Raw genomic sequence first — 13945 nt, forward strand, 5'->3', positions numbered from 1 at the left:
CAAAATAATCACTGGAGACGCGACTCCCCGCCAAGTCGCGTCCACTCACGCGTATCGCTCTATTGTTTCCATCACCATTTCCATCACTTCATCAACATGGACGACTCGGATGTGATAGTCACTTTCCAGACCTTCGTCGGTGTCTTCAGTGATTTCCTGATAGTCGCTATACACACCATTCTCTACGAACGCGACATCTATCCACGCGACTCTTTTCTATCGGCAAAGAAGTACAACTACAGCGTGCGCCAGTCGCGGCACCCAAAAGTATGCCAATGGATCACCGATGCTGTCGCTGCTGTACAGATTGAGCTGCTGAAGGGTACCGTTGATCGTGTAGCTCTTGTCATGTATTCTGCCCAGGACACGCCTCTTGAACGTTTCGTCTTTGATCTCAGCCGCTTCCCCTTCGTCCCAAAGGAATACCACTTTACGCCAATGTCAAGGACCACTGATGATGGAGAAAATGTCGCCGTGCTTCCTAGAGTCGATCTTGAAGAGCAGATGCGTGCCACAATGAGCAGACTGTCGACTTGTGGCTCTCGTTTGAAGCCTCTGCCCGACAATTGCACTTTCACCCTCGCAATCGAGCTACGCGACAACACAAGCCCTCCCATCGGCCACCCTCAACCATGGATCCCTGCTCAACCTGATCTGCACAATAAGAACCCGGATGCTGCCAAGAAGGGTAGCCGGACCACTCCCTTACGTGCCGTTTCTGCTGGCGACATGGTTTTTGAAACTTGGATCGAAGAAGCAAAAGCAAAGCTCGACCCTGCCTGAATACCCTTCTCCAAAGACGCAACACATCTCTTCTGGGGACAGCGGCCTGCCCTCACATCTGTATCTCGGGCTTGTTCACGTCAACAAGATGCGGGTTCCTTGAGCCTCCCCTGATTGCCATCTTCTTCTTCAGCGCACTCCCGTCGGAATCTTTCGTCGGCAGACTGTGTGGCACAAGTGTGAGCAATGCCGAGGCTTCAACTCTGACACTTGTCGCTCCTGTAGGCTTTTTAACTCCCAAGACCTTCATCGTTTCTGTAACAGTCTCCGTGACAGTCTCAGCTGGCAACTCAACTGTCCTCCACCTCGTCTTCATATCCGCATATGCTGCTACATCGCAAGTCGCCACGCGAAATGCTCCCTGGTTGACATGTTGGTTTGTTACTGTCGCTCCGAGCAAGATCTCGTTGTTCTCGTGTGTGAGGGCGAGGTTGAAGGATATTATTATGAGGGACACGCTCAGGGTGATGAGGCTGAGCAAGAAGAGAATCCTGCTGGAGAAGCTGCTCTCGTTTGGCATTGTGAGGGAGGCTTTGAGATCTTGCAGGCAGAAGTTGGTTGACGATGAAACAAGAAGACGGTAATGTCTGGGACGAGCTTCTTCGTGGCGGTCAGACTCAAGGTCAGTAGCTTGTGTCGCGAGCTTCCGTTAGACTTTTGGCGATCGAGCAACATATGGAGGTCGTTTCGATCATGCCATATGTCCACTGGCCTCACACCACGACACAAGGGTCAGCCAAGACGTCGTCCACGAAGCTTGGACACAACAAAGTTCAGAGCCTAGGGTTTATCGACGCAGTTTTGTTGAACGGTGACTGTAGCTATACAGTGAAAAGCTACTGTAATTGATGGTATGTCTCCCTCAATCGTTCCGTCCAGCGGATCTGATATGGTGTCCGAATGTTGCTACCTCAGTGCGTTGGCTTTTGATTGCTCTCACTGACCTATTCCACACACTCGTCTGCCACAACTCGATGCGGATCGTCTTCGAAAGCCTCCATCGGTTACACAAGAATCCTCGTACTCCCAGCGAATCTGCACTCAAAGTGCGTAAACCTCTGCATTGACGACCCTGTAAAGACCCGGCGACCTGATCGTGTATGTCTGGGTATTTCTGGGGACGTTTTGGGTGATCGCCGTTATAGACACGACTGTCGTCTTGTGCAGAGTGACGATATTGGTTTGAGTCGGTGCAGTAGCAATCCAGGAAGTGACGGTGCCGGCCTCTCTGACAATGATCTTGGTCTGTGCATGTATCTGACCCCTGAAGTCATGTAGGGCGCAGGTATTGATGCATAGCGTGTAGATAATGGCCGCGAGGAGAGCGAGGAAACACAAACCAAAGATCCCTGCGCAGGTGTCCTCGGTATGGTCGTTGGCTGGTTTGGTGCTGGCAGGCTTCTCGTTGACGGTTGGCTTGATATTGCTGGCAAGCTTGGCCGTGTCGGCAGGCTTGTCGATGCGAGGCTCTTCGGGGACGCCCTGCCCCTCGGTCAGTCTGGTCAATGATGTTGATGTTCTTGTGAAGTTCACAAATGTCCATCGGCAGCTCAGTATGTAGGCGGATCGCCATCGCACCTTCCTGCACTCACTCTTCCGAAGCATTAACAGCGAACGATCCCCCACGGCGTGGTCGTCAATGCCTAATCTTGGTCTCTGAGCAAGTACACCGGCAGTTGTATGGTCTTGCCATCACCAGATCCTCAAACGAGCTCGACCGCTTTGATCTTCCGAGGTATTCGCAAAGATTGTCTACTCACATATTCAGCACACTCGGTCACGCATCAATGTTTCGAATGTGACCGACCTGATTCTGGCCCCTCGTACGACCTACGTATCGTACCGCCTCCGCTGTACTGACCGTCGAGATGGGTATATGAACCCATCAGATTCCTTCATGCTACTTCTTTCCTTTTCCACAGGGATAAAATCGACTCCCATCAGCTTCCGACATCAGTATCTTCTGTCGCCTTCTCCCACACCACTACAATGGCTTCCAGCAAAGGCGCTTCCATGGGAAGAAACTCTGGCATCCTCGGCCTCGTCGTCGCGCTCATCGCCGTCGTCATCAGTCTCGTCTGCAGTACGGTCTACCTCCAACGCGATGCCGAGATGCTGCAAAAGTCCAACACAATCTTGGAAAAATTGAACTCTACCAACTGTGTCAGCACTGTCACCGTCACCGAAGTAACCACCAAGCCCACCGGTACGCTGTCCGTCTCGGATGCGAACGATAACGACTGGGACACGGAGTATGAGACAGCCTACGAAGAAGATCCCCCCGAGTACGATTACGAGTATGATTCGGAGAACCCATACGACTCGTCGTACAAGTATGACTCGGAGTATGAGGATGAACAGCAGTCCGAGTGGGAGAGAATCCGAGAGGTGTTTCCTCCTCCGTCTAGTGGGGATGCTGCTTGGCCAGAGATTACCACAGAGTAGAAATACTCAGAGACCATGTTGATTTTGGGGGTCGAAGGGGTCGGATCGACGTCCTGAATGTCCGACGAGCTTTTGTAAATCTTGTTTGCTACCGTCGTGTCTGAACCTGTAGAAAATCCTTGAATAAAAAATCCTCAACTTCGGGTACTCGAACATCTTGTGAAGCACTTGGTATCAACCTTTGTGTCGCTGGTTTGATCTGAGCTAACAAGAGAGTTGTTTCTCCCGAAATGCGGTTTCGGTCGAACGCCCTCGAACGCTCTCGCCATTCTACGCATCCAAGGATTTCTCAAAGAAACCAAGTCATATATTCCGCATAGCAGTTCACGTTCCAGCACCATTCGTCAGCTGCTATGGAAGTTCAGTGCCGTCGCTGCCGTAAGAATGTATAAGAAAGAAGGAGAATGGCATTCTCTCCGTTCCGCTTACATCGTGCTTCCAAATGAGTGGATCTGACGTTGAACAACCTCCACCATACACCGGCAGTACAGATACACTACCGTCCTATACTTCAGTACCCACTCCGTCTCAACTACCAGAATCAACCACACCTTCACGTCCCTCTCGAGCTCTGCGACCATCGCGACCTCTCCAACGCTCCGACCGCCTAGAACTCTCCAACCTCTCCCCACCCCCGAACATCAGAATCAGATCACCTTCCCCAACTCCCGTCGTAATGGCCACAACTTCTTCCTCCGACAGCAGAGAGCATACCAAACTCATTTCATCGACTTCTGTAATTTCCGAGCCACACCTGTATATCCTCTTGCCGAAAGAGGTATGTGACACCAGATTTGACCCGACCAAGCGTCTGTTATGATTTCACCAACGCACCTGAAATCCTAGCTCGTGGCTTACGCAGCTTGGCTCAGAGAACCTCTAGTCCAGATACTCCCTCATTATCTCCGCCAGGTCTTCAGCGGAGAATGGGACAAGCGGCATGTGCCATCTGTCTGTCTCACTCGCTACGACAGTCTTTGTCTTCGTGGGCCATGGTGCAAGAGTTGTCGTTGTAAGGAAAATTGTAGGTTCTCTGATGGTCGCAGTAATGGTTACTGTGGGACCGAATACAGGGGGCATGTCACACCATTTGGTTACGATTTCCGTTCGTACTTCTGGTGCACAGGCACATTTCTCTGATGGTGATTCTGCAAACAATATCCAGCCGAAAATGGTCAGGAACATGAACTCCAAGAAGATCCTCAGCGGCTTGGACACCGGTTCGGAATTCGGCGTGAAGATTTGCCTGATGTAGTCTTGAGTGGATGCTAATTTCTCCTTGAGGTTTTCGGTGGTTTGCGTTTGTGCATGGGTTGTCCCTGATGCATCTACACTTGCTTCGGGGCCTGATTTTGTGTTGTCGTCTTGTGTTGCTTGCTCTGGCTGTCTGAAGTCCTTGATGCTTTCGCGATTGGTCAAGTCAATGTCGCGGCTTCTGGGTATTTCGACGACCTCATCGGACTCTTTGCAGCTCTCAGTGTCACTGATCTTCTGTGTATCATCGTCGCTATCGGCGTCCAATCTTTCCTGGCTAGAGTAGTGATGAGGATCGTGCATAGGTCCGCTGCCCTCTAGTCTGACTCGGATGTGGGTATATCCTTCGAAGTCCTCATTTACTTCAAGCAGGGTCATGTTGGATTTACACGTGAGAGGGTTAAGGAAGTCTTCGAAAGTGAAGTAAAGTCGTCAAAAAGTTGGTTTGTCAGGTCGTAAGTATCAACAGTAGAAACAATTGCTTTTGTAGTGCGCTTGGAGTCATCCTTCCGAGATTTGAGAGAGAAAGAGTCATAGGCTCAAGCACACTTGTCAAGACCTGAATAGCCACGTGCTCTCCACGTGCTAAACTCAATGTGACACTGATGGAAAGAAAACATGATCGTGCCTTCGAGATGTTGTCGTTCTTCAGTGCTTTACATTGTCTATCCGCAAGTGTTTGCCTTCCTCATGAGGTACTAGTGGTACGATAGCATTCTTAGATAGAATTGGGCCCCCAGAATCGGCCGGGGAGAACTGTACGCCATACTCATGCTTTTCGCGTCGGCGTCAAGAACTCCGTAATCGTCTTTGTCATAGTGTCCGTTACTGTAGGCTCCACTCCCAGCACTAGCGTCTCTGTCACCATCTGCGTGATCGTATATGTTTCGACGACATTAGTGAACCTATCCATGGCCTTCGTAACAGCGGCCAGGTGTATAGCAACCAAGAAGCATAGGACGAACAACGCGAGTACGAAAGCTGAACCAAGGATTGTCGCAGTGAGGATACTGTGGCGATAAATATCAAGGGGATCCTTTGGAGGTTTTGCCGTTGCCGTTGAGGTCTGGCAGTCGGTTGTTTGAGCTGCAAAGTCTTTGGAGGCGATGTTGAGGTTCGTGTTCATTGATTGTTGGGTTGGAATTATCGCGCGAATTGTATCAGTTGCGCCAGTCTGAAGCTGTTGGTCATCCATGACACTTGATTGGGAGACAATGAGATCAGTGACAGGAAGGTGTTCAAGCAACTGATAGGAATGAGGGTACAGGCCGGTACATGTCATATAGCAGAGGTACTGTCATTGTGGAGCTGCAGTCATTCCGAGCCTTGAAGCTCTCGACAATAGTGGGTCTTGATCAGGTAGTTCTCGGGCGTAAACTGAAAGGAGGAGCGGTCCTCAGATCTTTGCAGAAGTATGTGATGACAGTAAAGAAGCTTTCGCTGGTTGAGCAAGATATAATATTTGCTTTAGCTGATGCTTCTCCACTACCAACAGTCGATGGCCTGATGATCACACCTCATTCTGTTCCGCGGCGAATACTAGTCGATAGATTCTGGTCGATATATGGCAAGCGCTGTCGGTCATGAACGGCTCGAATATAATGATCGAACTTGACCTTGGTGTTCAGCAGATCCGTCTGTGAGCAAGATATCGGCTGTAAATTTGCCTTCTAACAGCCTTGTTTCGAGCCTAGAGAACTCGGGGAAAAATGAACGAGGGTGAGGTGTACCTAGAATCTTATGACCCTGAATTGCTATGCGCCTCGATCTGGATGTGTTTGTGCCTTTGTACAGCCCTGTTTTGAACCTTAGATACACTAGGGGAGATGGACAAAAGCGTAGTCATCCTTGGGGCTTCAGGGCTTTCCGGGAAGGTCTTCTTCGAGACAGAACTAGTTGCACATTTCGATGGCACTGTATCGTGATGAGAAGCAGGCAAGGAGGTGAGACAGCTTCAAAATTGTGTTTTGTCTGGTCCATATACCCGAAGAACTATAAGACTTGCTACCACGAGGTCAAGTTTGTAGAACGCTTTCCTTGATTGCCTTGGGTGCGACGGTGCAATGAGTGCTGTTGCTCTTTATTTGTAAACTTAACTTGTCCGTTCCCAGTTGACGTCGACAGTCAGGACTCAGGTCTGTTGGCAGCGAATCTATGGGCCCTGATGTAGATGTTTCCATATCTTGAAAGTCTTCATCACCAGATATGTTGGATCCGGCAATGCCGATATGTTGGCGCTTCAGTCAACTTTGCAAATGATGCGTACTGACTGCGACTGTGTGATCTGCTATGAAGTAGCAAAATGTGCTCGATGACATTGTCGTTGTGCAATGCCGTAGAATGTTGAAAAGATAGGACGGCATCAGGATCGAGCTTTCCTTGAGCCAAGCTATCGCCATGTGAGAATACTCATTGATCGTCATCCTTGACAGCCTCAGACAAACATGCTTGTTGATGACATGGTACCTTCGTGTTTCAATGAGCGATATTTGCTGTTGATGTGGTCTCTCTGTTGCGTCAATTAAGTCGGATGCAACAATACATCTGGACAAGTCAAGATGAATGCAGCACCTGCGTCAATTTCTTATCCTCGCAAGAAACAGATGGATTCGGCCTGGTTCATGTGGAAGGAGCTTTATTGTCGCGTGTCCAATTGCTCCATCGTGTTTGAATTTTTTCTGGTGAGCTCAGCTGCGTCAGGCGGAAGGCGCGCTAGACGGAAGGCGTTCCGCAATGAGAACAGCAACAAGGGAATAAATTGGATGTTTTATTCCCCAGTACGAACGAACCATCCGTTTGTGTGGAGGATGTCACTTCTTCGATAACGCGTGAAGATGTTTGATGATTCAATTGTCAAATGGTTGCTCGACTGAGCGCCCGGGCGCATCGGATGACTCTCTTGCAAGCTGTTCGACTTGCGTAGTGATTCAGAAGCCTTGGCCTCGCTTTGCTGCACGAATGTTACAAGATCGCCGAGAAGATCTGGGGAGCTTGCAGCAAGCAGTGACGAGTAATATCTTGGTCTGGTAACGATCAGAGGGCTCCCGACTGGCAAAGGACCAATGGAGGGTCGAACTTGCCGACGGGCTTCCACAATTGCATCCTGCAGAGCTTGACACGAGGAATTTACCGTAGGATTTATTTTGCTCAGCTATCTTTTGAAGGCAGCGAATGAAGATCCAACGCAGTCGAGGCTTTACACGCCCTAGGGAAATGTGGCGACAAAGAGAAGGGTTGGGACGAGAAACTCTCTCGGGAGCGGCCGACTGAAGGAGTCGTTTTCCGGCACCTTGATGTGAGCTATGAAGCTTTGCGGCTCGACATCTTTCTTCGATGTCATGTTTCGAGGGTCACAAAGAGCAGATGCACGAAACGCGAGAAATGCGATCAAATGCTGACCATCACCAGCGCTTGATACGAACAAAGCAGTCATACACCGAGCGAAGAGACGTCATGCTCATAGCCGGACACAATTCGGTATGGGGCGGGCAGCAACAGTGCTTCGGCGACAGCGAGCCGGGACCCGCTATACAGGGCGCGAACGGGCTTTTTCGATTTTTCATAACCAAATTTTTACTCTAGCGCGTCAACGAACGATGACTACCACCAGTATCTTACGTACATATATCCAACCCACAGGGCAGCTCATGTCCGACCTGGACCTTTTGCTTCACCTTTGACCTCTTGCTTCCAACTCATACCCCGCGTGCTGTTCAAGATTCGATTAGGTTGTTGGACACGTGCGCCACCACCTACCCATATCATTTGAATCACATCTTTCTCATACCGTCGCCATGTTCTCTTCGGAGAAGGACGTCAGCATTGGCTCCAAAGCTGTGCAAGACAAGCCATACTCATCGAGCCCGAGCTCAATCTCGAACGAGGATGTCGAGGGTTCGCCAGTCCCGGGGACCACAGTCCAGCTCAAGCGTAGACTGCAGTCGCGTCACCTGCAGATGATTGCTATTGGTATGAGCATACAGCTCTCCTAGGCTTCTCGAAACCACGCTGACAAGATTCAAGGTGGAACTATCGGTACCGGTCTCTTCATTGGTTCCGGAGGAGCTCTCGCAAATGCTGGACCCGCCGGTGCATTAATCGCATACGCCTTTGTCGGTACACTTGTCTACAGCGTAATGGTCGCTTTGGGTGAGATGGCTACTTTCCTGCCTGTCTCCGGTGCCTTCACAGCCTACGCTTCCCGGTTCGTCGACCCCAGTCTCGGTTTCGCTATGGGCTGGATTTACTGGTTCTCATGGGCCATGACTTATGCTCTGGAGTTGACTGCCAGTGGTTTGATCATTCAGTATTGGGATCCCTCCCTCAACATCGGCATCTTCATTGGTGCTTTCTGGGCTGTCATCACTGCTATCAACTTCCTTCCCGTTTCCTTCTACGGAGAAGTCGAGTTCTACTTTGCCAGCATCAAGGTTCTGACAGTTATTGGATTTATGATCTTTGCTATCTGCATTGATGCAGGAGCTGGACAACATGGATACTTGGGTTTCGACACCTGGAAGAACCCTGGAGCTTTCGCTCCCTACATTGTCAAGGACAACGAGGCCGTCGCAAAGTTCGTCGGTTTCTGGGCTGTCCTCATTCAGGCCGGTTTCTCCTACCAGGGTACTGAGCTCGTTGGTATCGCAGCCGGTGAGACCAGCAACCCTCGCAAGACTGTCCCTGCCGCCATCAAGAAGACCTTCTACCGTATTGTCTTCTTCTTCGTCCTTACCATCTTTTTCATTGGTCTCCTTGTTCCTTACGACAACGAATCCCTCATCTCCGACCACACCGACGCCTCCTCTTCGCCCTTCGTCATCGCAGCAAACTTAGCTGGAGTCAAAGTTTTGCCCTCAATCATCAACGCCGTTCTCCTGTGTGTCGTCTTGAGTGCCGCAAACTCGAACGTATACTCTGGATCTCGTATCTTGGTTGGTCTGGCAGAACAGGGTTCAGCCCCCAAGTGGCTCGGTCGCACCACCGCCAGCGGTGTCCCATACTACGCCGTTGCCTTCACCGCCGCCTTCGGGCTCCTTGGCTTTATGAACGAGTCCAACAGCGGTGGTCAGGTCTTCAACTGGCTGGTCAACATCACCGGTGTCGCTGGTTTCATCACCTGGACTTGCATCAACATTTCCCACATTGCGTTCATGAAGGCTCTTGCTGCTCGTGGTGTTTCCCGCGACACCCTGCCCTACAAGGCCATGTGGCAGCCCTTCTTTTCGTGGTACGGTGTGTTCTTCAACATCCTCATCATCCTTACCCAGGGATTCACCGCCTTCATGCCCTGGAACACGAGCGACTTCTTCGTCGCATACATCAGTTTGTTCCTCTTCGCCGCTCTCTACGGCGGCCACAAGCTCGTCTTCCGTCAGCCTTTCGTCAAGCCCGTAGAAGCCGATCTTGACACTGGTCGCAAGGAGATTGAGGAAATGCACTTTGACGAGGTCGAGCCAGTCGGCGCTTGGCAGAAGTTCTGGGCCTGGATGGGCTGATCTTTCTTACCGTCTATTGCATTTGGGCTTGGGGTTTGTGTTTGATCGTTCGTTGTGCATAATTTTGGTTTCGAAATACCCTGATTTGGGAGGAAAAGCATTACACTATAGATGAGAAGATTTAGATGCTAGACTTTGATGATGAATGATATCCCTTTACTTTAACAACCCCTTACATCTCGACAGGCTGGGCACATAATAATTATGGGTGCCACATAGCATCTAATCGAAGAGTAGTATTCATAATCACAACCTTGATCTCGTAGTTTCTGTAAAGAGGATCTTGCTCTTGGGTAGCTAACCAACCCCATGAATATAGATGCACAAATTTGTGCATCACAACCACTAATGGGTCGTCACTGCTTGTCTTGAGCATCTGTCTTCCTTGTCTTGACTAAAATTTGCGTGCTTGCACCCTCCAACAATGTTCTCGATTGCATCTCATTCCTTACTCACCAGCCAGCTCCCACTGGTAGCCGAAGTATCCTTTTATGATATCTATGACGATACTGCCTGATTTACCCTTGATGGCCTCTTTGACACACTGTGCAGTCCTGATGAGAATGCCACAACTGTACTTGTTCGTGTTACGGTCCTTCTTTTGTCGGTACTGTTCTGCATGCATCGAGTGCATCAAAATACAACCGACAAAGCTGGGTATGTGCAGATGGTCACCACGGCCGATCAACTCCTCACCGTAGAAAAGCATATTGCGAAGATCTGGTCCGACTTCCTCCTTGACCGAGGAAATCATGTTACAACAGATGCGATGAAGACGAAGATAGTCGAAGGACAAATGTACTACTTCGTTCCGGAGTGAATTGGCAAGACCGTTAAGAAGATCAGTAGTATCGAGTTTCTCCGTACTATTCTTTTGTGCTCGGGAGAACTGTATGCGTGCCAGTTTGCTTGTCTCAGAATCGCACAGGAGCGAGAACTGACCGCTGACGACGTCTTTGATGTGTATTTCTCTGATTCTGTTCTCAACCGCGGCGAAATCGGTGGATAACGATGAGTTGTGATGGTGCATATAACGTCCAGCAAGCAGACTTGCCATTGGTATCTCTAGCTGCACAGTTCGTACGTTGCCTTTGTTGATTGAGTTTACTGCTCTTCTTCTGTTCTTTGCGCTTGTGGTTATTGACTGGCCATGACAGACATCAAAGCGTTTGGAGCAATCCTCAAGAGTCTTTGGGTACACACCCGTGAAGAACCTAGCGCCATCTTGAAGTTTCATGAACACGTCCATGTCTTCCCAAGGTAACGCAATGCCTTGTACTCTCAGAGCCATATGCAAGTGGGCGCCGAATATAATGGTTCCCCAGTGTCTGACAAAATGAAGGCTAGTATCCTGCATTGCATATCTCGCGCTGAATAGCCAGATACCACAAAGGACAGGGTTTTGCTTTAGAAAGTCATACGCATCATGCCTCTTTTCGGGATCGAGGTGTCCGTTCACCAGAATATCGATCGTATCTTGAAGAAGCCATACATCCACGGCTTTGCTCAACCGTTGTAATTTATCGATATTTTGGTTCTTGACTTGAGCATCTAGAGGAAGCTTCGTGTGAAACGTAACGGTCTGGTCGAGGGAAGCTTTGATATATCTGCCACCCTTTTGCATCTCTTGAAATGGTCGCTCAACATCAGGGCCAAGCCAGTGCTGCACGTCGAGGAAGATGGGTGCTGCAAATACGAGCCAAAGATGGATCGGCTTGCCAGGTCCCATCTCTCGAATACCTCGAACCAACTCATCGTCTGAAAGACCGTCGAGTAAGACAAGACCTGTTAACCCAGTGATTGCTCTTGTCAACAATATCGTATTATCGAGAAACTTTTCCCTAGGAGACTTTTCGTGCCATTGTGTTGAAGTGTCACGATCCTCGACTGTGGTGTGAGTAAAGTGCGAGGTCACTCCCACAGTTCTGAAGTCGCTCAGCTCGCGTAACATCATGAAAGTGTCAATGAAGCAGTCGTGAGCGATATCATAAACAGCGAAGTTGATGGTATCACCAGGCCGTTCCCTTTTGAGAATGTCCTCGCCTATGTCCTTGCAACGTAGATGGTAGTAACTAAGAACACACTCGAGATGGCCAGTATCCCCGGTAGCATCCGGGAAGTTTCTTTCATGGTCTTCCTGAAGTCGTCTAACCATCTCGACTGCAGTGTCCGTGACGATGGCAGCGGCTTGTAGGTCGACGATTCGCTTGTCACGGTATAGAAGCCATAGCGACTGGACATGGCGCCGAACAGTGTTGGTCGTGTATATGAGGACACAAGTTGCCATGACTTTATCTTTCCCCTTTGACATCCGTTCGGCTCTATATTGAGCTACCGCGTCGATTTCAACGGCATTCTCCTCGAGCAAATTCAAAAGTGGCGCGTTTAGGAACTCCTCGGACAATACCTCAACACTGAGTCCTTCATACGAATTTGTGGTATGCACTTTGTTCATCTTTTGAGGTTCGCCCCCGTGGTTCTGCCTCTTCGGCTGCAGCTGGTCGCTTTCTCTTGTCGTGTTTGGTTCTAGTATGCTGCGCACACGCTCGAGCACAGAGATGAAATGCGCATGCGTGTCGTTCTCGGTTGAGTCGTCATCAACTCCTATGTGGCGGAACCACTTGTTGTGCTTCTTGCGAAAGTCAATTGCTCTGTCCAGAACGCGCGATAAGATCTTGGGAACTCTGATGAATGGTTTCGTACAGCCCACAATCTGTGATGCTAGGGTGATGAAAGACTTGATGGAGATGATGTATACGGGAACATCTTCATCCCTCTGGACCTTATTTTCTGGTTTGTGGACATCTCTGGCAAGCTTGCGAGCCCGGCCTTTAAGTTGGGACAGCGAGATCTCGTGCGGACTCCCGCCCAATGTCTCCGGGTTATAGCCACACCGTTGAGCAGTGGTCGCCAGCCAGTTGGCAATCAGGTCTGTGTCTCGTTTGTATGTCGAGTAGGAATCCTGAAGAAAGTCGGGCAACATTTGACAGTGAGCGAGAGCGATAGAGTCAGTTCGTCCAATCGTGTTGCAAGGCGATATTGAGAGAGTAAACACGTCTAAGTGTGCTGCTGGGTGACACTGGCAGAGCAGACCTGCGCAGGTGTGTTGCAAAGTGTTCGCTTTGAGCTGGATGTCAACACGACAAAGAAGAGATTGACGCTTGAAGGTGTTTGTCGTGGTCAAACAGAGATATGATAGGTCTCGGTCTTTCTGCAAAAGATCATTGAGTGCGCGTGGTAGTATGCGAAAATCCACAAATTATGGACCTTGATGCGATGGAAACAGAACAAATCAAGCAAAAGGTTAGCAATGACGCGGTTGTTTTGCCAATTTTATGAAAGTGAGATTGTTGTCGAGAAATTGAAACCGGCGCAATCGCACATCAGACTCCTCCGCTGCAAGATTCCGCCGACTCTCTGACCTCAATTGGCAGAAGTGAAAAAGTCTTCTGCCTTTTCACGGCTTGATCACCCACGGCGTTCGTGCTGGAAATGGCAACCAAAAGGAATATGTCGTCAACCATGGGGACTTGTGCTCTGTTCACCCCAGCTTTCCTCTCCTTCTGTAGCTGTTATAATGCAGAGAATAATATTGCGTACGATCTGCACGATCCCGAAAGACCCTTTACCTCGCTGAGATGTCTCCGCACTGGTTTGCTGTCCATGATATGGCTCGCCTCTGTGCATCATCAGACGGACTTGTCTGATCACTGCCTCAATTGTTACGCGCATACCGGTCTCCGGTCTCTTTCCTCTTCACCAATCTTCTCGGCCGACTGTTACGATCTGCAGGACGATCATTCCTCGATCTCTGCTCGTCTTCGAATCGTACTTTCCTAGCAGCACGCTCGACCAGATGCGACGTCACCATTTCCTCAGGCTGCTTATACGAGAATGCTTGATATGTCGGAAAACTGTCTGTTCTCGTAGCTTGCTCTTGCGGAACAGGCCGAGACAATGGTATGGAT

The 13945-nt window shown here is 49.7% G+C and overlaps 7 protein-coding genes across 7 annotated transcripts; 3 read left to right on the forward strand and 4 right to left on the reverse strand.

The window, feature by feature from the left end:
• Positions 1 to 96: 96 nt before the first annotated feature.
• AUEXF2481DRAFT_3469 (uncharacterized protein) lies at positions 97 to 783 on the forward strand (the record flags this gene model as incomplete). Its single annotated transcript, XM_013489748.1, has 1 exon — positions 97 to 783. The coding sequence occupies one exon, from the start codon at positions 97 to 99 to the stop codon at positions 781 to 783; it is 687 nt and encodes a 228-aa protein (XP_013345202.1).
• A 52-nt stretch (positions 784 to 835) lies between these two features.
• AUEXF2481DRAFT_3470 (uncharacterized protein) lies at positions 836 to 1303 on the reverse strand (the record flags this gene model as incomplete). Its single annotated transcript, XM_013489749.1, has 1 exon — positions 836 to 1303. The coding sequence occupies one exon, from the start codon at positions 1301 to 1303 to the stop codon at positions 836 to 838; it is 468 nt and encodes a 155-aa protein (XP_013345203.1).
• Positions 1304 to 1824: 521 nt separating this feature from the next.
• Positions 1825 to 2388, reverse strand: AUEXF2481DRAFT_27912 (uncharacterized protein; the record flags this gene model as incomplete). Its single annotated transcript, XM_013489848.1, has 1 exon — positions 1825 to 2388. One exon carries the CDS (start codon positions 2386 to 2388, stop codon positions 1825 to 1827), a length of 564 nt encoding a protein of 187 aa, XP_013345302.1.
• Positions 2389 to 2564: 176 nt separating this feature from the next.
• On the forward strand, positions 2565 to 3621 carry AUEXF2481DRAFT_611500 (uncharacterized protein). The gene has a single exon (XM_013490094.1). The coding sequence runs from the start codon at positions 2773 to 2775 to the stop codon at positions 3226 to 3228; it is 456 nt and encodes a 151-aa protein (XP_013345548.1). The 5' UTR covers positions 2565 to 2772; the 3' UTR covers positions 3229 to 3621.
• Positions 3622 to 3869: 248 nt separating this feature from the next.
• AUEXF2481DRAFT_38192 (uncharacterized protein) lies at positions 3870 to 5081 on the reverse strand. The gene is made up of 2 exons (XM_013489922.1): positions 4101 to 5081; positions 3870 to 4006 (listed from the first exon to the last, which is right to left on the reverse strand). Exon 1 carries the CDS (start codon positions 4858 to 4860, stop codon positions 4108 to 4110), a length of 753 nt encoding a protein of 250 aa, XP_013345376.1. The 5' UTR covers positions 4861 to 5081; the 3' UTR covers positions 3870 to 4006; positions 4101 to 4107.
• A 3195-nt stretch (positions 5082 to 8276) lies between these two features.
• On the forward strand, positions 8277 to 10326 carry AUEXF2481DRAFT_3474 (uncharacterized protein; the record flags this gene model as incomplete). Its single annotated transcript, XM_013489750.1, has 3 exons — positions 8277 to 8451; positions 8506 to 9938; positions 10297 to 10326. The coding sequence occupies 3 exons, from the start codon at positions 8277 to 8279 to the stop codon at positions 10324 to 10326; spliced, it is 1638 nt and encodes a 545-aa protein (XP_013345204.1).
• On the reverse strand, positions 10202 to 13326 carry AUEXF2481DRAFT_611507 (uncharacterized protein). Its single transcript, XM_013490095.1, has one exon. It carries the CDS (start codon positions 12958 to 12960, stop codon positions 10426 to 10428), a length of 2535 nt encoding a protein of 844 aa, XP_013345549.1. The 5' UTR covers positions 12961 to 13326; the 3' UTR covers positions 10202 to 10425.
• Positions 13327 to 13945: the final 619 nt, after the last annotated feature.

Source organism: Aureobasidium subglaciale (assembly GCF_000721755.1).
Source record: "Aureobasidium subglaciale EXF-2481 unplaced genomic scaffold scaffold_6, whole genome shotgun sequence".
In the NCBI taxonomy this organism is placed as follows: Eukaryota; Fungi; Ascomycota; class Dothideomycetes; order Dothideales; family Saccotheciaceae; genus Aureobasidium; species Aureobasidium subglaciale.